At 39.3% G+C, this 26,826-nt stretch overlaps 3 protein-coding genes across 4 annotated transcripts; 1 reads left to right on the top strand and 2 right to left on the bottom strand.

The window, feature by feature from the left end:
- Positions 1-291: 291 nt before the first annotated feature.
- On the bottom strand, positions 292-1,913 carry MMP (matrix metalloproteinase). Its single transcript, XM_022053114.2, has one exon. It carries the CDS (start codon positions 1,585-1,587, stop codon positions 514-516), a length of 1,074 nt encoding a protein of 357 aa, XP_021908806.1. The 5' UTR covers positions 1,588-1,913; the 3' UTR covers positions 292-513.
- A 16,036-nt stretch (positions 1,914-17,949) lies between these two features.
- LOC110822591 (non-functional NADPH-dependent codeinone reductase 2-like) lies at positions 17,950-19,511 on the top strand. 2 transcript variants are annotated; one of them, XM_088208764.1, is made up of 4 exons: positions 17,950-18,331; positions 18,544-18,673; positions 18,778-18,957; positions 19,105-19,511. In XM_088208764.1, the coding sequence occupies exons 1-4, from the start codon at positions 17,994-17,996 to the stop codon at positions 19,327-19,329; spliced, it is 873 nt and encodes a 290-aa protein (XP_088064890.1). In that variant the 5' UTR covers positions 17,950-17,993; the 3' UTR covers positions 19,330-19,511. The 2 variants fall into 2 exon arrangements, with proteins under 2 accessions (XP_088064890.1, XP_088064889.1); XM_088208763.1 differs by having other exon boundaries at positions 17,951-18,331; positions 18,430-18,673.
- A 239-nt stretch (positions 19,512-19,750) lies between these two features.
- On the bottom strand, positions 19,751-25,442 carry LOC110822748 (zinc finger MYND domain protein). The gene is made up of 7 exons (XM_022052938.2): positions 24,773-25,442; positions 24,046-24,186; positions 23,596-23,961; positions 22,472-22,714; positions 20,761-20,853; positions 20,399-20,599; positions 19,751-20,311 (listed from the first exon to the last, which is right to left on the bottom strand). Exons 1-7 carry the CDS (start codon positions 25,100-25,102, stop codon positions 20,099-20,101), a joined length of 1,587 nt encoding a protein of 528 aa, XP_021908630.1. The 5' UTR covers positions 25,103-25,442; the 3' UTR covers positions 19,751-20,098.
- Positions 25,443-26,826: the final 1,384 nt, after the last annotated feature.

Raw genomic sequence — 26,826 nt, forward strand, 5'->3', positions numbered from 1 at the left:
ATAATTATAAAATTACTGTTAATTCATTATTTACAGATTACATTAAACATTCAAAAATTCCAGAAGACTAACATCTCAATCTTGCAATTAATTTTTTTTTTAATTTCATTAATATTAAAACTCATGTTTGAAACCAATAAATAAAATTTATTTCCTATACTCAATATGACATTCGATTCAAAAGTATGGTATAACTTAGCTTTTCTTCAAGTATTATTCATGATTTTATTTTTTATTTTTTTTTATCCTTTTTCGATGGAATGAAGATGGTATCCGAAATCAAATGGGTAATTCCACAAATGAGAATGTTTTTTTTTTTTATCTTTTATTTTTTCTGACAAAACTATTAAATTAAACAATTCATGATCAATCATATTGTTCCGATAATCTGAATGAATCCCACATGGGTGATCAAATCGGAAAATCTCCGGCCCAGACCCACCCCCCGCCCCCCAAAAAGAAAAGTAAAAAAAAAAAAGTAAACCAATCCAACGATATACAACTAACGAATATCTACAACATTAGTGAGAAGAAATATCCAACGGCCAACAAGGCGCCAACGCCCCACGAAGCGAATGGATAGTGGGCTCCACTGGAGTCGCTCTCCCGAACCGGCGGGGAGGATGAAGTAGTGCCGTTAAAGTCGGGGTTGCTGCCGTACAGCGTCTGAACCCCTTGAATATCATCGTCGGCCAACTGCACTTTTCTGGTTCCGGCACTGATGCTAGGGAACATGATGGCGTCCTCCACCGACGAGTGCCCTAATCCCAACAGGTGCCCAATCTCGTGCACGGCAACAGACTCAAGGTCCACCGCTGATATCGATGGCAACAACGTTAAATCACCGTCGATTAACCAGTCCTCGTCGTCGTCCAAGTGGAAATGTCCGGCTGGCGGAGAAAACGCGTGGGCTAGAGTCCCCAGCACCCCGTCGAACGGTTCGCCGTCGCCGTGGTCCCCAGAGAAGAACCCGATCCTGATATCTGCAGTCCCTATGGAATCCGTCTCCGTGAAAGTCATTGGGATGACCTCCGCCCACCGGGCAAAGGCGCGTGAGAACGCGTTCTTCGCTTCTTGTGTTAATTGGTTCTGGGGAAAGAACGCGTATGTAAGATCGCGCCGGTTCGCCGGCCATCGAGGCATTCCTGGGAAGAAGGAGAAGTGCGCCACCGTGTGGAAGCCGGCCGGTGGCTTGCCGGAATTCATTGTCGAGGAGCCATTGATTATATCGGCGTTTCCGCACCTAGGCCGCACGATCTGTTGGATGGTTTTGCCGTCAAGCTCGCCGGAGATGTTGAGGTTGAAGTTGCGTTGGTAGGTCTTGATGGCCGACTCAAGCGAGCTGTCGAAGTAGTCGGTATAGTTATCCGCAGTGGCCATATAACCAAATCGTTGAAAGTACTGCTTTAACTTTTGCAGCCCATTAACCGTGTCGCCTTGCTTACAGCCGGCAAAATCGTAGAAGGAGTCCCACGTGGAATTGCGGATCGAGGAGGGTAACGAGGAAATGTTTGGGAAGAAGTGAGCTGAGATAAAAGAAGGCGAGAGGGAGAGCAAAAGCGCGAATGCTAAAACCTGAAATCTCATTGTTGGGTCGGTTCGAAGAATCCCAAGAGAAGGAGAATAAAAGTGAGAGATGCTTGGACTTCTTCTTATACGTCTTAAAGATTTCTAGATTGAAGAAGAGCCGGCAATTTCTGGGTTAGATTTGTATTTTTTATTGTCCGAAGTGTGAATGTTTTTGCGATGTTCAATTATTTAAGTTGTTGAACTTTGAATCTTTCGTCCGAAGCACGAAGAAGAAGGATCTGAAACGACGACGTTGTGGTTTTCGTGTTGACTGGTAACGAGGGAGGGGTAGGGAGAATTGAATCAAAAGTCAAATAAACTTCAGAGAAAGTTTTATGCTTCTCTTTTCTATACGTGGAGGCGCAGCCGCGTCAAGGTTTGGTGGTGAAAGAGCAAGCAGCCATTGCTATTGGCACCGAAGCTCAGGGGTGAGGTAGGTGGAAGCTTCCCGAGCGTGACACGTGTAATGGTGCTATAGGCGAGTAGAAGGGAGAAGTCAAGACTAATGTTACACGGCATTTGGAAAATGAGTAGGAAGCTTGGATTGGCTGTTTAACTGTTTTAACGGTCTGTGACTTGAGAAGTGATTCTGCAGAGGAAAATCTCCGGTAGCGGTGAGTTCAGATTTCAAATGTGTGAAATACAAGATTGGTACCGTAACTTCTTTCTATTATATTTAATTTAATGTCTGTTTAATTGATTTTTTGTTTCTCTTTTACTGTTAGAAAGTTTGGTGAGATAAAAAAAAAAAATTCGAAGCCTTTTTAAGTAAAAGCGGAAGTTATTTTTTGTTTTTAATAAAAATAGATTTTTAAAAGTTAAAAACGAATAATTTTAAGGAATAAGTTGTGTTTTTTAAGTTAAATAATATGTTTATTAACTTTATATTTTAGTGTTAATAAAAATATTTTTTAAAAAATATATAATATTAATTAATTATTAATAATTTATGTCTTTATAATACATAAAATTAGTTGTAATATGGAGTACAAGAAAATAATTAATTATTGTTTAATTATGTATCCAAGAACATTGATATTGTTATTTTATAAAATTTAAAACTACTTTTTAATTTGGTACAATTTGTTAAGATTTTAATTTTCTATTATGAATTAGAGACATAGTGAAATGTGAATGTGTGCAATATACATGTTAAGATTTGGTCTAAAGTTATGTAAACAAAAAAAAAATTATATATTTCAAATGAAAATTGATAAAATTATAAGTTCCTAAAGTATTGTTTTGACTTTTTTATTGATTATTTATCCTAAATTATATCTCTACATATCTCACTTATACGTGCAAGAGAATCATTTCTGGATTTAGTGCATTAGAATAATTAAAATTTTAAAATTGTTTGAATGTTATACTAAATAATTTGCATAATATTATGAACTGGATTAGTAGCGATATATATATATATATATATTACATTTAATTTTGGGATTAGTGAATTAATTAATCAAAAAAAAATTTGAAAACTGATTTAAAAATAATTGAACTTCAAATTTACTTACAAATTGACTCAGTAGAGTTCGTGAGTTGACATTATTGGTCAATATGTAACTGTTAGATTGTTAGAATCTTGAGTTATTCCAACGATTCCAGGCATAACGATTAACGACCCTTAAGTACCATTCCATACCGTACCCAAAATACCAACTTGTATTTCCTTTTGTTTCTCCAATTTTTTTGTTATTTCAGAACTTTCACTTATTGTTAAAACAAAACGCCAGCTTTTCGTGTAATTTTAAAACCATCTTAACAAACATACCTCATGTACGTACCTATATATACACATTCTATGCTGATTCAATTTAATTTCATCAAAAACAAAAACACAATTCCATCTCAAAAATCTTAATTGATTATATTTGAATAAATATTGTGTTTTTTTTTTTTTCTTTCTCGGCAAGGCATCGAGATCAAAGGATTGTAACTAGTACGAGATGGATTCGAGAAATTACGATAGGTTGTGGGCTGATCTATGGGAAGACAACAGCCACAGTCACGGCCATCAGGCTAAGAAAAACGCAACAGTCAAGTACCCGAAGGAGGTGGGAGAACAGTTCGACAGAACAAAATCTGCAGCATTAACAGGCTACAAGAAAGCTAAATTAGGTGTCTTCGGCTTTGGCCTTGAGGTACTCGGCTTCAAGATTAACCGGAAAAAACACCCCAAAAATCCAACTTCCTAAATATACACATATATATATATATATATGTATGTGTGTGTGTGTGTGTGAAATATATATATATATATATATATATATATATTGAGTATCAAAATCCCTGAATGATTTTATATTCAGGATTTTACGAGTACTACACAAAAAGAATGGAACCCAGAATTATAAAAATGTAGGGTCCCTCTCCACCTATTGTAATCAACCTAGTGGGAATAATCTTCTTTGAAGATTGTTTTTCTTCCCAATTAAGTTTTATTTAATAAAACCATATTTAGCTAGTTACTTGGGATTTCTTTCTTTCTTTTTTTTTTTAAATATAAGAGTATATTTATTTATTTAATTTCTCTGCAACTGTATATAATATATATACCAGAAGAGTAGAAAAGGATGATTAATTAGCACAGTCGCAGAAGAAAAGTATTCCCTTACGAATCATGATTGCGTATATAATTAATTTCATATTAAAAAAATTAGAATTCAAAGAAGAAAGTCAATTAAGACATGCATAAAATAAAATGGCATTAAGTTTACGTTGATCAACATTATCCTCATCATAATATTAAATCAATATTATTATTATTATTATATATAGAGGTAACGTGAATTGATCGAATAATGTTTTCAATTATATGTTATAAAATAATTTAAGCTGCTATGTATTCATTAATTTACAGAAAAGCGAACATTCGCCATAATGCCATTCCAACCAAAACGCCGTCGGATTCTCTGTAGTCTTTGTCTCCCATCATGCTTGATAATTCATTTTAGAATATTAACAATTATTAAAATGGTAAATAGTTGCATTCTTATTTGTTAAATACTTCGTTTTAAAATATTAATAAAATTTTCTAGCAATTTAAAATATTAACAATTATTGAATGGTAAATTATATATGATATCTCTTGTCATAAATTATATGGGATGTTTTTTGGTACTTTAAAAGTTTAGGTTCTACAAACCCATCTTTTAATAAATTTGTTCAACAAAATACTAAATTATTCTTGCCCTTATATTATGATTTTAAATCTGACCTAAAAGCATATGATATAATAGAATTGTTACCTAGATATATAAACTAGTATACATTTTTATATTTGTATAATACAATAATGACACAAACACATTTCTGAGAGAGAAATAATATTTGATGCTATGGTTAATTAATTTCGAAGCAATAAGATTTTTCATGGATTTAATTTTAATTTTTCAGGTATATCTTATTTATACTTAAACATATTAGCTTATTTTAAATAATTTGTAACGCCCAATAATTTTTTTTTTTTTTTTTATTATTATTATTATTAATTTTATTTAATTTATTTTATAGATTTATTAATTTAATTGATTTATTTAATTTAATTTAATTTTTTTAATAAAAATAAAAATAATAATAATGATAAAATTGGGTAAAAATATTATTTGGATTTAATTGAAATTGATTTTGGAAAAAATGAGAGAAAATTAGGATTCTTGGGTATTTTTGAAAAGAAAATCGGAAACCGGGGGTCAAAACGCAATTTAAAAAATTGTGCCCCGTCAGCGCCACGTCAGCAGCCACGTCAGCGGCCCAGTTAGCAGTCCTGGCCAACCAGGACCTGCTGCGTGGCAAGACCACGTCGACCCGAGAACGGGCCACGTGGGCGATCCGAGTGCGCGCGATCGGACGGCCCAGATGCGTCCCCGCGCGCACGGACGGCCCAGATGCACGCGCACGTACGGCCCAGATTCAATCAAGTACGAACGGCCCATATTTAATCAAAATGGACGGCTGTGATTAAAAGGCAAAAGGGTATAAATAAAACCCTCACACCTGACCACAAAAACCCTAGCCGCCTACCCTCGCTGGAGAAGACGAACCAGACGCCGGAGGAGCCGGCCGCCGCCACCCGCTGCCGCACCGGGGAGTTTTCCGACCGTCGATCGAGGTAAATTTCATACCCCATCTCGTTTTTCAATGTTGAGTTCCCCTGTGGCTAAATCCGAGCCAAAATTCCGGCCAAACGGCTGGAAAACACGGCCGAAATCCAGCGGCGCCGCCACGCCCCACCTCGGTTTTTGCCTCCGATGAGGCCTTTCCCGACCTCCGTTTGATACAATTTTTATATCATCGTGATCACCATTCTTTTTTCTACAGGTTGATCGGAGCCAAATCACCAAAACACGAACCTCGCTGGAGAGCCGCTGCACCCGAGAGCACCACCGCCGGTAAGCTTCGATTTTTAGTAATTTTTTGGCCCCCCGAGGGCCCTAAGGTTGTTTTATCGCAGGGACCGATGCAAGTGTGGCCGAATTCAGCCGGAAATGGCCAAAAACGGCCAACCCAAGGCGAATCGCCGCCGTGCCGGAATTGCAATATTGGCCGAAAGGGGCCCTGGGTCTAATTTGGGATTTTTTTGGGACACGTGCAGGTACCAGTAGTGCGTTTCAGTTCCCCGGAAAAAATTCAGAGAAAATTAGGGACAGCCTGTAGGCGCACTGTGGAGCCGTATTCGGACCCCGAAACAAGTAAGGACCCCTCACCCTATTCCCTATCACGGTATTAAAGTTCAATAAATGATAAAACGGTATTTCAAGAATCAACAGATGTGTGAAATTGTTTAAGGTCGCTAATAGAGCCCGAGTCTGGTGTGTTTGTCGGTTAGCTATTGTTTGGCCTATTTTACGGTTTTAAATGCAGTATGAGGTCTGATGTTTTCATTTCATAGTTTCGTGTGCATATATTACTGTTTTATTGATTATGGGTTGAATGACTGAGAACCCGATGTTGTATGTTGTCTTGTTTGGCATAAATTACTGGTTTGCTTGTTTGTATGTGAATTGATGATGCTGACTGAGGAAAAGGGGAATGAAAGATTATGTAAATTGATAATTGTATAATGTGGTCAGCCTGACTAGATATCCTGGGAGATGGTAGATGGACCGGGTCCGTAGGAAACCCTACCGGGATTGTGGTCTCTCATACCGGACGGGATATGGAGACCTTATGTGTTTTGGCGCCCATACCGGACGGGGTATGAGGACGGCCCGTTTCACTCTCATACCGGACGGGGTATTGAGGTTTATAGTTTTGACACCCATACCGGACGGGGTATGGGGACGGCCCTGAAATCTGATTACAAGTGTTAAGAGTTCACGGGTAGCGGGACCCCTATGGATCCCCATGGATACTAGTAGGCTGGTAAATGAGGAAAAATATGTTGTGTAATGATTGAATTGCAAAAGGTGTGATAAGTATTATGTTATACAGTTCATATGATTTCATGATGATGATAATGTTATTGCTTTCGTATATTGTTTTATAAATTTCACCGAGATAAGTGGATAGTAAATAATTTTATTATTGATAAAAGAATTTGTTGTAAATTATGCTCCATTGGTCTTTTTGTATTTTCTACCCACCTTTACCTCCGTGACGGTGAGATAGTGTGATGTCTTTACTGGGCTGGTGTAGCTCATTCCTTATTTAATCATTTCAGATCAGGAAGACATTGTTCCCGAGCCCGTCCCGCAGGAAGACGGCGAAGGGGATGCCTGAAGACTCCGTAGTTATATTTATAACTTTTATTTTCGAGTTTCTCTTTTAGTTAGTTTGTTCTTTTATACTTTGAGCACGTTTTTGGTTTTAGTGTAAGGGATGTTAATCAAAATTTTTATTACGCTTCCACATTTGACCTTTTTAATACACATATTTCATTTAAGAATTCCGGGGTCGTTACAGTTGGTATCAGAGCCGCGTTTCCTCGGACCCATCCCTTACACAATAGTGCCTTAGAGAAATATTCACCGACAGATCGTTACTCAACCATTCGTTGTGAATGTAGGTACACGGAAATAAGAAGATGAAGGCCCCCACTAAACCGAGCGGCCCAAGATAATTCTCTTCAGGAGGATTTAGACAGACTATTTGAGATGATGGAAGCTCTCGTAGCTGCCCAACGAAGGCGAGAGGAGAGAAGGAAGTTACCCGGACCTCCTCCGCTATCGCAGGTTGAGCCCCCGCTACAGCAGGCTGATCTCGAGCCACCCCGGCAGGAGCCTGCTCCTCCACAGTACCACCCGGCACCACAGCCGCGGTACGACCCGGTATCACAGCCACGGTACCACCAGGCACCACCACAGCACATTCCAGTACCCCCACCACATCAGCAGGTGCCATCACAGGGCCCCCCAGTTCACCCTCAGCCGGCCCCAGTCCCTCTACCTCGAGACCCCGCTCCTTCTTTGATCGACCCCGGCTTCATAGAGAGGTACAGAAGACTGAACCCTTCTACTTTTGCAAGGAGATCCTCTTTTGAAGAGGCCCAATACTGGTTGGCAGAGACTGAGAGAGCTTTCGAGACCTTGGGAGTAGTTCTTGAGCAGAGGGCTGCCATTGCCTCCTACATGCTGGTAGGGGAAGCAGTACGCTGGTGGGAGCTCCAGCGGACCACCCTGCCTACACCAGCTACTTGGGAGCAGTTCTTAGCGGTCTTCCACGCAGAGTATCTCCCTAAACACATCCGACACCTGAAGGAAATAGAGTTTGCTCAATTGGTCTAGGGAAACATGACAGTGTCAGAGTATTCCCGTAAGTTCTTGGAGCTGGGCCGATATGCCCCGGAGACATTGATGGATGAGGGCCGAAAGGCCAGGAAATTCCAGTGGGGTCTCTGCCCGGAGATCAAATAGCACTTATTGGTAATGGAGGTCGAGACATATTCAGCAGTCCTAGCAAAGGCGCAGATCATAGAAAGGAGCTTCGACACCCACCCTCAGCTAGCGGGGAGTTCCCGACCCTCAGCGCCACTCGGCAGGCTAGCACCTACCGCGCCTGTCCAACCCAGTAAGAGGCCCAGACCCGCCATCTAGGCCCCTCCTCAGGCTACGGGGGCAGCACGTGGGAAGATCTGCCAGCATTGCGGCAGGGATCAAGGGGACCGACCCTGCTACTGCCTCAGCAACACCTGTCGCATATGCGGCAGTGCCCAGCACTATGTAAGGGAATGCCCGAAGAACCAGAATCAAAGAAGGCCTCCAATCCAGGGCAGAGTTTACAACCTTACCCAGAAGGATGCCGACGCAGACCCGGACGTGGTACATGGTATGTATACTATATCTGGCCACATTGCTCATGTTTTGTTTGACACTAGTGCATCACATTCTTTTGTTTCACATGTTCTTGCTTCCAAAATTTGTGTATCACCTGATAGACTTGATTCATTGTTACTTGTATCTACCACTAGGGGGGAGACATTGCTAGGAGAGGTTATCTACAGGGCATGTGCCGTGGAGATAGCAGATAGGAAACTGAGGGTAGACCTAATAGGGTTAGACACGGGGAATTTTGATGTAATCCTAGGAATGGATTGGCTAGCGGCGTATCACGCCACCATAGACTGCTTCAACAAAAAGGTTGTATTTAATCCTCCCAACGAGGAGCCATTTACAAGTTAATAAAATCATTCAGTACTGATTTTCCTTGATGGCAAGTTTTCTTAATTCCCAGTGCCTTAATCTTGTATTTTCTCTAACTAGGTAAGCCTAAGAAAGAAGTTTGTATCCAAGAGATTCTAGTGGTCCGAGATTTTTCAGACGTATTTCCGGATGAACTGCCCGGTCTACCAGTGGACAGAGAGGTCGAGTTCACCATAGACTTACAGCCAGGTACCCAGCTCATCTCAGTTGCTCCTTACCGAATGAGCCGCATTAAGATGGAAGAACTAAGGAAACAGATCACTGAGTTACAAGACAGTGGTTTCATTATACACAGCGTTTCCCCTTGGGGTGCCGGAGTTACTTTTGCAAGGAAATGAGATGGAACGTTGAGACTGTGCATTGATTACAGAGGGATAAACAAGGTAACAATTAAGAACAAATATCCTCTTCCCCGGATTGATGACCTTTTCGATCAGTTGCAGGGTGCATAGGTCTTTCTAAAATAGATCTACGATCAGGTTACCATCAGGTAAAGATAAGAACAGAAGACATCCCCAAGACGTCATTCCGAACCAGGTACGGACACTATGAGTTCCTGGTCATGCCGTTTGGGCTAACCAACGCCCCGGCCATCTTTATGGATCTAATGAACAGGATCTTCAGAGAGTTCTTGGATCAAATTGTCATCGTGTTCATCGATGATATCTTAGTCTACTCAAAAAGTAGAGAAGAACATGCTCATCATCTTGCCCAAGTCCTACAGGTCCTCAAGGAAAAGAAGTTGTATGCAAAGTTGAGCAAGTGTGGATTCTGGCTTGAGCAAACCGCCTTCCTGGGACACGTTATATCGAAGGAAGGGGTATCAGTGAACCCTGAAAAGGTTGAAGCGGTACTTGGTTGGGAAAAGCTGACATCAGTTAAGGAAATTCGCATATTTCTAGGGATGACAGGTTATTACCGCCAGTTCGTCGAAGGGTTCTCTAGCCTAGCAGCTCCTCTAACCCGACTCACAAACAAGAATGCAAAGTTTGAATGGAATGAGGACTACGAAAGGAGTTTTTCAGAATTGAAGAAGTGACTGACTACTGCACCCGTGCTGGCTCTACCGAGTGGATCAGGAGGGTATACAGTTTATAGTGATGCCTTCTATCTGGGTCTGGGTTATGTCCTGATGCAGCATGGAAAGGTTATAGCATATGAGTCCAGACAGCTAAAGAATCATGAGAAGAACTATCCTACCCATGACTTGGAGCTTGTCGCAATCATACACGCCTTGAAAACCTGGTGCCATTATTTGTATGGAGAGACCTTTCAGATCTATACCGATCATAAGAGTTTGAAGCACATCTTCACTCAGAAGGATCTCAACATGCGTCAGAGAAGGTGGATGGAACTCCTCAAGGATAATGATTGTGATATCTTATACCATCCAGGTAAGGGCAACGTGGTAGCATATGCTCTCAGCAGGAAAAGTGCAGCCACCCTAGCCCATTTGATGGTTTCATAATACAGGTCAATTGGGGCCACGCAATAGGTTCGACTGCGGGATCTGAAAAGGGCCACATGTTTGGGCCACCTAGCAGTCCAACCCGAGTTAATCCAAAGAATAAAGGAAGCCCAGTCAGTCGACCCCACCCTAGTAACCCGTAAGAAGGATGCAGAACAGGGAGTGAGTTCAGAATTCCAGATCTCTACCGACGGATTGATTCGTTTTAAGGACAGAGTGTGTGTCCCAGACGACAGTGAGTTAAAAAGAGACATCATGACGGAGTCCCATAGTTCAAAGTTTGTCATGCATCCAAGAAGTACCAAAATGTACCAAACTATGCGACCTCGGTTCTGGTGGAATGGGATGAAGAGAGATATAACTGACTTTGTATCTAAGTGCTTGGTATGTCAGCAAGTCAAAGCAGAACATCAACGCCCAGGTGGGTTACTTTAGCCTTTACCGATTCCAGAGTGGAAGTGGGAACATATCACCATGGACTTCATATCGGGACTACCCAAGGCACGATCAGGACATGATGTTATATGGGTAATTGTTGACCGACTCACTAAGTCTTCCCACTTCGTGGCCATCAGAATGACTGATTCTTTGGACAAGTTGGCAAGAATGTATATCCAGGAGATAGTCAGATTGCATGGAATCCCAGTGACAGTGGTATCCGACAGGGACCCCAGATTCACTTCTCGGTTTTGGAATAGCTTCTAGCAAGCCATGGGAACAAAGCTATCCCTCAGCACTGCTTTCCATCCTCAGACCGATGGACAATCAGAAAGAACAATTCGTACACTGGAAGATATGCTCCGAGCTTGTGCCCTTGACTCTGGGGGCCATTGGGACGACCATTTACCCCTGATAGAGTTTGCCTACAACAACAGCTACCAAGCAAGTATCGGCATGGCTCCATATGAGGCGCTATATGGACGCTCGTGCAGGTCACCGATTTGTTAGGAGGAAGTGGGCGATAGAAGATTGTTCGGCCCGGAGTTGGTAGAGAAGACCACGTCCAAGATAGTTAAAATCAAGAAGAACATTCAGACAGCTCATAGTAGGCAGAAGAGTTATGCAGATATCCGGAGGAGGGACCTAGCGTTTGAGAAAGGCAACCGTGTGTTTCTTAAGGTCACTCATTTCAAGGGAATTAGTAGGTTCGGCAGGAGGAGAAAATTAAACCCCCGATATATTGGACCCTTTGAAATCTTAGACAAGATTGGCACCGCTGCCTATAGACTAGCACTGCCTTCCGAGCTCTCCCGAGTTCACAACGTGTTTCACGTATCTATGCTACGTAAGTACAACCCGGACCCTTCTCATGTCTTGACTCATGAACCGCTTCCACTCCAAGAGAACTTGTCTTATGAAGAAGTACCGGTCGGTATCACGGACCGAGAGAGTAGAATACTCTGCAATTGGAAAATATCATTTGTAAAGGTCGTGTGGCAGAACCACACGCCTAGGGAGGCTACTTGGGAACTGGAATCAGAATTTAGAGCCCAGTATCCCCATTTGTTCGACCAAGAGTAAGAGGCAAATTTGGGAGACCAAATTTCTTTAAGGGGGGGAGAGTTGTAACGCCCAATAATTTTTTTTTAATTATTATTATTAATTTTATTTAGTTTATTTTATAATTTTATTATTTTAATTGATTTATTTAATTTAATTTAATTTTTTTAATAAAAATAAAAATAATAATAATGATAAAATTGGGTAAAAATATTATTTGGATTTAATTGAAATTGATTTTGGGAAAAAGGGGTGAAAATTAGGATTCTTGGGGTATTTTTGAAAAAAAAATCGGAAACCGGGGGTCAAAACGCAATTTAAAAAAATTGTGCCCCGTCAGCGCCATGTCAGCAGCCACGTCAGCGGCCCAGTCAGCAGTCCTGGCCAACTAGGACCTGCCGCGTGGGAAGACCACATCGACCCGGGAACAGGCCACGTGGGCGATCCGCGTGCGCGCGATCGGACGGCCCAGATGCGTCCCCGTGCGCACGGACGACCCAGATCATGCACGCGCACGGATGGCCCAGATGCACGCGCACGGACGGCCCAGATTCAATCAAGTACGAACGGCCCAGATTTAATCAAAATGGACGGCTGTGATTAAAAGACAAAAGGGTATAAATAAAACTCCCACACCTGACCACAAAAACCCTAGCCGCCTGCCCTCGCCGGAGAAGACGAACCAGACGCCGGAGGAGCCGGCCGCCGCCACCCGCCGTCGCACCGGGGAGTTTTCCGACCGCCGATCAAGGTAAATTTCATACCCCGGCTCGTTTTTCAATGCTGAGTTCCCCTGTGGCTAAATCAGAGCCAAAATTCCGGCCAAACAGCTGGAAAACACGGCCGAAACCCAGTGGCGCCGCCGCGCCCCACCTCGATTTTTGCCTCTGATGAGGCCCTTACCGGCCTCCGTTTGATACAATTTTTATATCACCGTGATCACCATTCTTTTCTCTACAGGTTGATCGGAGCCAAATCACCAAAACACGAACCTCGCCGGAGAGCCGCCGCACCCGAGAGCACCGCCGCCAGTAACCTTCGGTTTTTCGTAATTTTTTGGCCCCCCGAGGGCCCTAGGATTGTTTTATCGTAGGGATCGATGCAAGTGTGGCTGAATTTGGCCAGAAACGGCCAACCCGAGGCGAATCGCCGCCGCAAGCGGCGGTGTCGTCGCCAGAGCACGGCGGAGCCACCGTGCCGGAATTGCGATATTGGCCGAAAGGGGCCCTGGGTCTAATTTGAAATTTTTTGGGACACGTGCAGGTACCAGTAGTGCGTTTCAGTTCCCCGAAAAAAATTTAGGGAAAATTAGGGACAGCCTGCAGGCGCACTGTAGAGCCGTATTCGGACCCCGAAACAAGTAAGGACCCCTCACCCTATTTCCTATCACGGTATTAAAGTTCAATAAATGATAAAACGGTATTTCATGAATCAATAGATGTGTGAAATTGTTTAAGGTCGCTAATGGAGCTCGAGTCTGATGTGTTTGTCGGTCAGCTGTTGTTTGGCCTATTTTACAGTTTTAAATGTAGTATGAGGTCTGATATTTTCATTTCATAGTTTCGTGTGCATATATTACTGTTTTATTGATTATGGGTTGAATGACTGAGAACCCGATATTGTATGTTGTCTTGTTTGGCATAAATTACTGGTTTGCTTGTTTGTTTGCAAATTGATGATGCTGACTGAGGAAAAGGGGAATGAAAGGTTATGTAAATTGATAATTGTATAATGTGGTCAGCCTGACTAGATATCTTGGGAGATGGTGGACGGACCGGGTCCGTAGGGAACCCTACCGGGATTGTGGTCTCTCATACCGGACGGGATATGGAGATCTTATGTGTTTTGGCGCTCATACCGGACGGGGTATGGGGACGGCTCGTTTCACCCTCATACCGGACGGGGTAGTGAGGTTTATAGTTTTGGCGCCCATACCGGACGGGGTATGGGGACGGCCCTGGAATCTGATTACAAGTGTTAAGGGTTTACGGATAGCGGGACCCCTATGGATCCCCATGGATACTAGTAGGCTGATAAATAAGAAAAAATATGTTGTGTAATGATTGAGATGCAAAAGGCGTGATAAGTATTATGTTATACAGTTTCTATGAGTTCGTGATGATGATATTGCTTTCGTATATTTTTTTATGAATTTCACCGAGATAAGTGGATGGTAAAAGTTTTTATATTAATAAACGAGTTTGTTGTAAACTATGCTCCATTGGTCCTTTTGTGTTTTCTACCCACCTTTACCTACCAGCATGTAGGAAGCAAGGGCAGCTTTCTGCTCAGGAACTACTCCCAAGGTCCTGAAAGCTCTCTCAGTCTCCGCCAGCCAGTACTGGGCATCTTCAAAAGAGGATCCCCTTGCAAAGGTGGAAGGGTTCAGTCTTCTGTACCTCTCTATGTAGCCTTATTCGATCAAGGAAGGAGCGGGGTCCCGTGGAAAAGGAACTGGGCCTGGTTGGGGATAGACTGGGGGGTCCTATGGCGGCACCTGTTGATATGATGGGGGCACTGGACTGTACTGTGGCGGTGTCGGGTAGTACCGTGGCTGGGGCACCGGGTTGTACTGCGGCAGTGGTGTCGGGTGGTACTGTGGAGGAGCAGGCTTGTGCTGGGGTGGCTCAGGATCAGCCTGCTGTAACGAAGGCTCAACCTGCAGTAGTGGAGGAGGGTCGGGTAACTCCCTTCTCTCCTCTCGCCCTTGCTGGGCAGCTATGAACCCTTCCATCATCTCAAATAATCTGTCTACATCCTCCCGAAGTGAATTATCTCGGGCTGCTCGGTTTAGTGGGGGTCTTCCTCTCCTCATTTTCTTGCACCTGCATTTCATAAGGAATGGTTGAGTAACGATTTATCGGTGAGTATTTCTCTAAGCATTATTGTGTAAGAGATGGGTCCGAGGAACGCGGCTTTGATAACAACTGTAACGGCCCCGAAATTTAAATGAAGATGTATGTATTAAAAATCTTAAATGCGGAAGCGTAATAAAAATTTTGATTAACATCCCTTACATAATAACCAAAAACGTACTCAAAATATGAAAGAATAAGCTAATTAAAGTGATACTCGAAATAAAAACTATAAATAGAGCTATAAGGTCCTTAGGCGTCTAACTCGCCGTCTTCCTGCGAAACGGGCTCGGGAACCACGTTTTCCTGATATGAAATGGTTAAGTAAGGAATGAGCTACACTAGCCCAGTAAAGACATCACATTATCTCACAGCCACAGAAGTAAAAGTCGGTAGAAAACAAAAACGACCAATTGAGCATAATTTATAACAAACTCATTTATTAATATAAAAACCTTTTCTGTCCACTTACCTCAGTGAGATTCATGAAAATAACATATGAAAACAATAAAATTATAACCATCATAAAATCATATCGACCTTGTAACAGAACACATGTCATACTTTTGCACTTCGATAATTAGACAATAAATTCTTTCTTTTACCAGCCTACTAGTATCCATGGAGATCCATAGGGGGTCCCCGCTACACGTGAACCAGTACCATTAATAACCTGATTCCATGGCCGTCCCCATACCCCGTCCGGTATGGGCGCCAAAACACATAAGGTCTCCACACCCCGTCCGGTATGAGAGACCACGTTCCAGGTAGGGTTCCCTACGAACCCGGTCTGTCCACCATCTCCTAGGATATCTAGTCAGGCTGTCCACATTATTCACATATCAATTCACATAACCTTTTTGCCCTTTTTCTTGGTCTCAATCATCCAATCATACACAAACATGTAAACCAGTCATTGACACCAAATAAGACAACACCGTATCGGGTTAACCATAATACCAACCATAATAAAAGAAACCATGATTCATGCATACGAGACTATAAAATAAATACATCAAATATCATACTGCATTTAATACTGAAAAATAGATCATATAACAACTGACCAACAATGTACTAGATTCAGGCTCCATTGGCAACCTCAATCAATTATACATCTATAAAGTCTCAAAATACCTTTTAATTATTTATTAAGCTTTAATACCGTGATAGGAAATAAGGTGAGGGATCCTTACTTGTTTCGGGGTCTGAAATCGACTCTACAGTGCGTCTACAGGCTGTCCCTAATTTTTCTGAATTTTTCTCCGGAAAACTGAAACTCACTACCGGTACCTGCACGTGTCCCAAAAAAATCCCAAATCAGACCTAGGGTCCCTTTCGGCCAATATTGGAAATCTGGCACGGCGGCTCCGTCGTGCCCCGGTGACGGTGCCACTGCCTGCGGCGGTGATCCACCTCGGGTTGGCCATTTTCGGCCGAATTCGGCCAAACTTGCATTGGTCCCTGTGATAAAACAACCCTAGGGCCCTCGGTGGTCCAAAAAATCACGAAAAACTGAGACTTACCGGCGGCGGTGCTCTCGGGTGCGGCGGCTTCTTCGGCGTGAGTCGCATTTTGATGTTTTACTCCGGTCAACCTGTAGAGAAAAGAACGGTGATCACAGTCCATCGCGATGCGATCTGGGCCGTCCGTGCCTGATTGAATCTGGGTCATCCGTACGCGTGAGATCTGGGCTGTCTGTACGCGCGGGAACGGATCTGGACCGTCCGATCGCGCGCACGCGGATTGCCCACGTGGCCCGTCCCGTGTCAGCGTTCCCTTGCCACGCGGCGTGTCCTGGTTGGCCGTGGCTGCTGACGTGGCACAACTTTTTCAAATTACGTTTTGACCATCGGTTTCCGATTTTCTTTTCAAAAATATCCCCAGAATCAAAATTTTCACCCTTTTTTCTCAAAATCAATTTCAATTAAATTCAAAAAATAATTTTACCCTATTTTTTCATTATTATTATTTTTATTTTTATTAAATTAAATTAAATTAAATTGAATTAAAATCTTATAAATTAAATATATAAAAAATTAAACAAAATTTTAAATACAAAAATAAAAATAATAATTTGGGTGTTATAGTCCGTAACATTCTGTTAATCAAAGAGTTGAACGATAAAAGTTAGTTTTGATATGGATACGCATAAAGTGTTCATATTTTCGAATAATTTTAATTTGAGAACATGCTGTCAAATATGTTTTAGAATTAATTTTTGACATGTAATATAATTTTTAAGCACAAATAAATCAGATTAAATTATTTTTTTTTCTTTCACTACGTGTTATGTACATATTACAATACTTCACCGAAATCAAATGAGATTACTAAATTTAGGTTAAAAAATTATTGAATTAACAAAATTTAAATAGAATGAGTTAAATATTTATAATTTAATGTTATTTGGTAATTAAATATCCTCTGGAAGAATATAATATGTTTAAAAAATTCTATTAACTTTTGGGTTTCTCCATTATAATTTTACCAATTCATAATGAGTACTATCTAAAAGCATGGCTTGAGACAAAATAAAACAGAGCAGATGCATATGTAGAGCCAAATGAACCATGGGAGACTATAGATTATGATTTACAAAGTCAACATAACTGTTAACTCTAGTTAATCACCAGTTTGTTCTTTTGGATTGAGAAGAATAAGCAAAAGCTTTACTTAATATGCATTCATAAGATAGCCATCTGAAGTGGTGGCGCAGGGGAAGAAGAAGCCGAAGAAGAAAAAGAACAGTAAAATTACATTTTTTTTATTTTTTCTTCTTCAACTTTTATTAAAAATAATAAAAAATTAAGTTTTTTACGCAATAATACAATATGTACACGAATACTAATCCAATTACAATACGACACGTTTCATGTGTAGTACGATTTGGAGAAAATAAAAGTGTATGGGAAGATCATTTTTGTTCTCTTGAAACTGTGGAAGCAGAAGATTGAAATGGAACAGAATCTAAATGCAGCTTCGTTTATTATTCCAGAGATGAGTGTGGGCTCAAATGGCTACCGAATGCCAGTTTTGGGGATGGGCACGGCGGCTTCTCCTGCTCCCGAACCAGAGGCTCTGAAACTGGCTATTCTCCAAGCTATAAAGCTCGGTTACAGACATTTCGATACAGCTTCCAGGTATCACAACGAGCAGCCCATCGGCGAAGCCATTTTCGAAGCGCTTTCCCGTGGATTTATCAGATCTAGAGAGGAGCTTTTCATCACTTCAAAGCTATGGTGCAGCGATGCTCATCAAGGCTTCGTTGTTCCTGCACTCAAGAGGAGTTTGCAGTAAAATGTTTCTCCACCCATTTTCATTCTTTTACTCTTCATTCGAGTCTTGAATTATGTGAGTCTTTTGTTATGCTCCCTTTGATGTTGTTGTACAGAAATCTCAACCTGGGTTACCTTGATCTGTATCTGATTCACTGGCCTGTGAGTTCAAAGCCTGGGAAGTACAAGTTTCCCATCGATGAAGACGACTTTTTCCCCATGAATTTCAGGTCTGTATGGGCAGATATGGAAGAGTGTAAAAGACTTGGGCTGGCAAAATCTATTGGAGTCAGCAATTTCTCCTGCAAAAAATTGTCAGAGATTCTCTCCATAGCCAGCATTCCTCCGGCCGTTAATCAAGTGAGTAGTGCCCAATAAGTTTTACTAATCTATTTTAATTATTAATTCAAGCTGTCCCTTATGATTTCGAAAATTGATCAGCCAAACTTATTGTTTAAAAAAAGGTGGAGTTCAACCCGGTCTGGCAACAGAAGAAGCTGAGGGAGTTTTGCAGGGATAACGGAGTTCTTTTGACAGCTTATTCGGTTTTAGGATCTCGAGGAGCATTCTGGGGCAGCAACAGAGTTATGGAATCTGAAGTTCTGAAAGAAATAGCTGCAGCCAGAGGCAAGACTGTTGCTCAGGTGCCCACTATCGTCATCACCTAACCTTCTTTTCCTTTTTTGTTCTTTTTTTCCATCTTGGAAACTAATTAAAACCAGAGGTGAAACTTATAGAGCCAAGAAGTCTTGAAAATGATAATGAATATTTAATTGATTGTGTGAAAACAGGTGTGCCTGAGATGGGCATATGAGCAAGGGGTGAGCGTGTTGGTGAAGAGTTTCAACAAGGAGAGAATGAAGGAGAACATGGAGATATTTGACTGGTCGCTAAACGAGGAAGAGAAGAAGAAGATAAGTGAGATACCACAAGGAAGAATAGTTCTTGGGGAGCCTTATATCTCCAGAAAAGGCCCTATAAAGACAGTTGCAGAGATGTGGGATGGTGAAATTTAGTCTTTCTTTTCCTGAGGATCATTGTCGTTTTAACATATTTAAGTTCCGCATTGCTAGTCAAAAGAGGAAAAATGGAAGACATTATATAGTATGTATTTTTACTCTCTTGAACTTCTTAATCTTTGTATTTTATCTTTTATTTAAGGTTGTTGACACTAAATAAAATATAAAATTTATTAGTATACCCAAACCGTCAGTATAATGTTATTTGGGCAAAAATAGGTCCTCTTAGCAATTATTACTATTTTTTAAAATAAAAAATACTTAAATTCATATGCATTAACATAACAAAATATAAATAATTTCTCGATAATATACTTTTAAGAACATAATTCGATTCAATACAATATTTTTTTATTTAGGAAACAAACAAAAGAAAAAAAACGTATAAATCACTTCTACATAAATAACATATTGACAATTATCCATAAAAAACGTATTATTTATTCATTTAAAAGGTAATTAGTTTTCAACAACTGTGATTTGATATAAACCTTAGAAAACTTCTATATAAATTACCCATAATAAATTCAGTAACTCAAAGGTTTTAATCTACATAAATAGCATAATCAAAGGTCGTATTCTACATAAATAACATATATTTACACAGGGTAGACCGCGTGGAAAAGCAGGCCATGCATGCTCACCCTTCTCTGCTTCTTTTACAAAGACATCTTGGCAGCTTTATAAGTAACATGATGCAAACTCAGGCAGCAGCAATAATGCATCTAAGAAACTGAATAAAATACCATATAGATTGCTTCTGGACTTAACATCTTGCAGGCCTATTGTAAGTAGGAGGTAAGGATGGACAGTTCTCATTCATGTTTGCATATAGCTCTATGGTGTTATAATCTGGCAACTCCATCCTGTATTCACCAAGAATCTGGCAAAATGGGAGCCGACCATCTTCATTTTTGCACCAACTTGGCAAGCGTGTTTGGTTGTTCTCAAAAATCTTGAGCGTGTAAGCATCACGAATCTATGGGCAATAGTTAAGTGTCTTTTAGCCAATTGAACAAACGAGAAACTATATTATCTAGAACAGAAGACAATTAAAGAAACTTACAGTGAATTCAGTTACTTGAATATAGTTTGAGAGGAGGCCAAAGATTCCAGCCTCTTTATACATTTCAAGGATGAAAGCCACACAAGTTGTTGATTTTCCGTCACTGTATACCCATTCATCTTGTTCTGGAATGGTTAGTAATTGATCGAAGGCCAGGCCACGCTTTTCACACTCTGCTAGGATTCCATATAAGTCCAAATCCTGAGAAAACAGATCAATATAACAAAGTTGCTAAATGACATCCACACAAACGTCCCCCTCCATATTCCCTACTCCTTGACTCTATTAACAGAGAACTGGCTAAAGAAAAAAGACTGGAGGGGAAACTGATAAACAGCAAGTCTTTAGCCTCAGCAAAGTACCTCAGTTCCTAGACGTTTATTCAGTGCTTCATTCCACATATTTGCAGCATATGCTGGCTGCACTCTTGTCCACATGGACATGACAGAAATAACCTGCAGTTCAACTTCACTGGTTGAGTAAACTTATTTATGAAATTCCCCAAATTAGATTCTGTACTCAAAAAGCTGAATGATGACATGATCTGTAGCCAATTTCTTGAAATGCATAATCATATATATATATATATACACACACACATGTGGATGCGTGCATATGTATACATAACCATTAAAAATATAACACCTTTCTGAATCAACAAAAGACGTCTTTTCCACCTCACATTACCCACAGGCAACACAAGAAACCTACATAAGTGCATAAATTATGCATGATGAAACAAGCATGCACATACAAGAATTTTTTGCAGGAAAAAGACATCATATTAAATAGAGAAAAAGGGCACATCATGGAGGACTATTTCACCAAAAGAGGGGGGCGGGGGGAGAAAGAAGCTGGGATAACAGCAAAAATTTGAGAGAAAACAGCCTGCCAATTTCTATGTAAAATAGACAAAAACAAATCCTTAAAAAGCCCACGTATCTTGAACCAAAGAAAGCCGAAAAGTTATCTTTTCCCAGCAAAGCAAAGAAAGAGAACAGCAATCCTCAAAAATCCTAGCATTTCTCACCAGCCACATAACTATATGTGCATGCAAATGGATGCAAATATACAATAAATACACACCAAGAAAAAACAACACACATGCATGCATGCATAAGAATTATGAAACACAAGTTAATTTACACACGCACACAATCAACACACCCCTCCACAAGAAACATTGGTAGCAAAGCTCAAAATAAAAAAAATACCAACACCAAAAGTTACTAGTTACCAATACCAACACCGTCTGTGATCAATGTACCACAAATTTTTCGAACTGGTTCATGGTAAAGGTTCCATTGGGTTCATTTTGGTTCTTGAACCAGACATCTAAAACTACGGAACAAGATTTAGGAAGAAGTGGGGCAAGTTAAGAAATTGAGTGGACTAAGATTCTTTTTTGATGGCTACATAGACTAAGATTCTGAAGATTGAGAGAGATAAGGTAGGAAAAGAAACTGTTAAGAGTTTATGTTCCAACAAAAATTCTTTCAAATTTAGACTAGTTTAGAGTCAAAGAGAAGATCATAGGGGTCAAAATAGGGAACAAGAGTCTATTAACCAAAGTTTTTTTCTTGGAACTTCAAATATATCGACTACCTTCTTTTTAACTTATTATTTATTAACTCGCTCAGTAATTTGTAACACAAATATTGACATTCTTGTTCTACCTATTAAAAAGGACTGAAATCCTAGATCTATTCACATAGGAAAAAACAAGAAAATAAGACTGATGGAGGAAGAATGTTATTGCTTGTGATCAGGAAAAAAAAACTAACTGAATAGTGGTTCAATTGAACTTTGGGCCAAAATAACATACCCAGTCTACTCACATTGGACATAAATTTAGCATCTATCACGTCTGTATCCATACCACAGCCAGTGAGTATCATGTTTCAGGTTATTATGTTAGTATGCATCAATGTCTAGTCCCAAGTTCCAATAACCAAAACAAGCCAGTGTTTGAATATTTTGATTCCAACTCACGAATTTCAATCCAAATGCATATTTGGGAATGCATAATTAGGGTGTTCTAATACAGAACAATTAGAAAATAAGTTTACATACCAAGTGAGCATCAAGAGGTGGTGGATAGTTGTCAGCAATGGTGTCAATCCAACTAAATATCATGTTGTGATAACCATATGGCTTGCCTGACATGCTCCGGGCATACTTCCATGCTGCAGAGGAGTTGAATTTTGCACGTATATCAGGATGTAACGGAAGCAAAGCTATATGAGGGTTAGAACCGTCCTTCAGTGCCAGTTCCCACCACTCATCCCATGGAATGATGACAATAATTTCTTCCCCCTGAATGGATTCGTATGGAGAACATATAATAAAGACAAAAAACATAATGAGTTACACGGAAAATTCACTTTGTCCAGAAAAAGTAACCATTCAATTGAATACATGTATGATTACTCCATAAATGCCAATTAGTTATGCTCTAAATTGTGTGTTTTATAATTTTACATCTTCAGAAATACATTCCAGAAGTAAAGTCCACTGGTTTAGTATCTTACATTCCAAAAAACTCCTCATTATCCTTCTCAACTCTTAGTTACCAAGATATATCTGCATTCTATGTTTTCTCCACAGGTTATTGTCATCCTCGTATGAATATTCAAGTCTTGAAGCCAACCGTCAAAGTTATCAAAGTTTACCACACTTCTTAGGTAGACAAATAAGATTCTCTTTCTTCGCTAGGTCTAGGCTTTTAGAGCGTGACAAAAGGCTTCAAACAGCACTTGATGAAGGAATCCTTATGTGGGGTATGTATGAGAGAGAGAGAGAGAGAGAGAGAGAGAGAGCGAGAGGTGAACTTTCATACTGGTAATCAAGAATATGAACTTTAAAAAATTGACTAAAAATCAACAAGGAAAATTCCAATATTAGATAAAGCATAGAAGCATCAATATAGCATCCTGCATTAAGTTTTTTAAATTAAGCAGGAAAAAAAATCTTCCCATTAGTAAAACCAAAAGATGGTAATTAAAAAAAAAGGGCAGCAAAATAACATAAACAAAGAGCACTGGTAAGGCAAACATGATATTGGACCATCAATCACGAGGCCATCGTATGCATTGGACCAGTAGTATAAATAAGTGATAATCAAATAGATAATCTCTAATATTTAACACTGTGTTTCAGATGCCAATGTGCAAACTTTGCTTCAAAATGTCACATACCTTTTCATTCTCGTGTCCTGATTCACCAACCCAGAGATTACCCATTTCATCTTTCAAGCAAACCGCAGTATGACCAGCAAATGCACCCGTCACCCATTTCTCCAAAGTCTCAAATCCACCCCAACGACCACGTATCTTAGACACAGCTAAAAAATCACCAGAATGCACATCTTCAGGATTTATTGTTACACGCCAAGGTTGAGGGCGTTTCTCAAATGTTGCACCCATGTGCTTCGTCAAGAAAGCTAAGTTCGCATTCTGGCCCCAGGCAGTGTTAGAAAACAAAGGCAAGACATCAATTGATGATAAAAGGGTGCCAAGCATTCCTGAAGGCATGAGAAATACAGAGATTCCATGCTGCTTTACCTGCTCAATAGTGAAAGTGTTACTCCCACACAATGGAACTGTGAGCAATGGTATGTAAGTGTGAAAAAAGAAAGTGAAACATACATATTCCATCTCGGCAGGTTCTTCCCAGGAATCAATTTTTAGTGTGTGCTCTCTAGCAGAGAAATAGTAATCCCATGTAACCCTATATGGTGTTGCAAAAACATACAGATCCATACAGGTCCAGCTATGGGCATCGGATGTCTGCAAAAATGCATCTTATTATTTACGAAAAAATAAAATGAAAAAGAACGTAAATCTAATCACTGTAGAAATAAAACAAGTAGAAGATCAACAAAAGAAAAAGAACTTCCAATCACAATCAGGTTACATTTTATCTTCTCTTTATTTCTCCACGACGAAATTACTGAACACTTTCCATATTTATATCATCTTAGCATGCCACGTGAACTTCGTAAAAATTTTGACCTTAGGTCAGAACTCTATAGATAACTCTGAGAGTGGGTCATGAGAAGGCTTTCTTTGCTCTAAATCCATGAAGAAACAAAAGACTTACCAGAAAAGGAAATGACAGAGGAATACAACCAATGAATGAACGCGTCGGAGTACGTTGTATTGGATGGACGAAAATCAAGATGGGAACTCTTAAGTACTAATATAAGTAGAAATTTCAAAGAGAGTTTTTTTAAGAGAAAAAAAAACAAAAACAAAAAGAACAATCAACAGCACAATTGAGACGCCATGACAATGTGAAATTACTATTCAGAAAAATATTCTAACGGTTTAAAGGATATTCAACTATAATCAATTCGAAGGAAATAACGCATACCGTGAGATGGAGAACGCCGCCTCCCAGCCCAGGATCGTCGCGATCGCCTTCGGTAAACTCGAGACGAGCCTCGTTATCAAAAAAGCAAGCTCCTTTCCACTGAACCGACCCATTGTTTGGTGTCACCGAGCCAACAAAGGACGGCAACAAATCGACGGCACTATGGAAATTGTTCAAAACCGGCCAAGAAATCTGGTGTGGCAACACGGGAAGCACATCATTAATCCTGAACGGAACTTTCAAAGCTCGGACGAGGTCAACACCAAACCCTAACCCTGAAAAGCATAAAAATAATAGAAACGAAAGTGAATAGGGAGAGGATCGAGTCATGGATAGGGCTTTACTTCCTCTATTTTCTCCAAAAGTTGCAACTTTCGGGAAGAAATTCGAGTTGCAGAAATAAATTTGAAAGGAAAAAGAAATTTGGGAATTATAGCATCAACTTAGGGGCGATTACGAGGACGATCCATGTGGAGTTCGGGTTGGATTGCGGGAGAGACAAGAGAAAAGGGGCTTGCTCAGTTTTACAAATCCAAAAAATAAAGTATAAAAAGAAAAAAAAAAGAAAGAAAAACAGAAACTTGGTTAATTTTGACTGGGAGTTCGGGAGGAGGAGTTGATAACGAGGAGGATGATTTTTCATTCCACGGCGACGACACTGCCGCTAATTTGTCTGGTTTACTTAAACGGTGACGTTTTTTGACGTTTAACGATTTCCGACATTTCGGATAAAAGGTCTTGGTTAGGGGTACAGTTCAATTTATTGTTAAAATTTAGCTATTTACAATTTTACAGGTAACTACAATTATTATTATATCTTTGCTAATATTTATTAGAATAAATCATTAAATTATTTCTTTTTACTACTTGCTATAATTTTGTCTGTAAATTTTTTATTATGAGTATAAATCATGTTGGAATATTTAGAAATAACTCGAAAATAATTTTTATTAATTATTTAGATGGATAAATTAATAAAAATATTATGTTTCTTTTCTATTTTTATTGAGTTATTAATTTAATTAATTAATTAAAATAGTTTTTTAATTTTTTCTTAAAGCATTTAAATATAATCTAATGATTTTAATTTTTTTATTATAGAAAAGACAAAAACTAAGCATCTAAAATAAATAAAAAATATTAGAAACTAAATTATAATAAATATCAAATTTCAATAATTAGTATGGTAATTTATCTTATTTATTACTAATTTTCAATAAACAAAATTTAGTATTAACTATTCAATAAATAAAAATTACTTATAATTAATTATAAAAACGGATTGAAACATAACTAACAAATTTTTGACTTTTTTCTTCATCATGTAAAAAATTAATTAAAATTTTTAACTGTTTATATCTACTGCAATTAAGAGAATCTAGTTGTAATAAATAAGACATTATAAATTCACTTAAACTTAAGCCTATTTGGTTAAGTAGTTATATCAATATATTAATGAACTAATTCATCAATTTTGTTGAATCAAATATCATAAAATGATCACTTTTAGTTTATAATATACACGCAAAGTAATAAGTTTTACACTCTCAAATATATTACAATATATAACTTTCAAATAAAATATAAAAATTTTATTCACTAAATTTTTAACTTAATATACGGTCTAATCCATTAAGAATTGGTGAGCAATAATTTATTTCAACAACTCAAAGTGAGCTAGATATGTTTTTATGTGTTGGGCTCATACATAAAGCACACTTTACTTTGAGTGCTACAAGCTATGCATGGATGATTTGGTTACTATATATATATGCATAAAGTATATCTCTTTATTTAACATTGCATTGAGAGTTATTTTACACATTTATTGTAACATCTCAAACCCAAAAATTAAACTCGAAATGATAAAATTTAATTTTTTTTAAATAATAATAATGTGTAGGGTTTAATTGTAATTATTATTTTTTAAATATATGTATTTTGAACGTTTTGAAAATAATTCTAGAAAGCAGTGTCAAACTGAAAATAAAGAATGACATGTTTGAAATCAAACTCAAAAAAGAGGAGTTAATTCACAAAAAAAAAAAAGAAAC

This window comes from Carica papaya, chromosome 8 (assembly GCF_054855325.1).
Source record: "Carica papaya isolate Zhongbai chromosome 8, ASM5485532v1, whole genome shotgun sequence".
NCBI classification, from domain to species: domain Eukaryota; kingdom Viridiplantae; phylum Streptophyta; class Magnoliopsida; order Brassicales; family Caricaceae; genus Carica; species Carica papaya.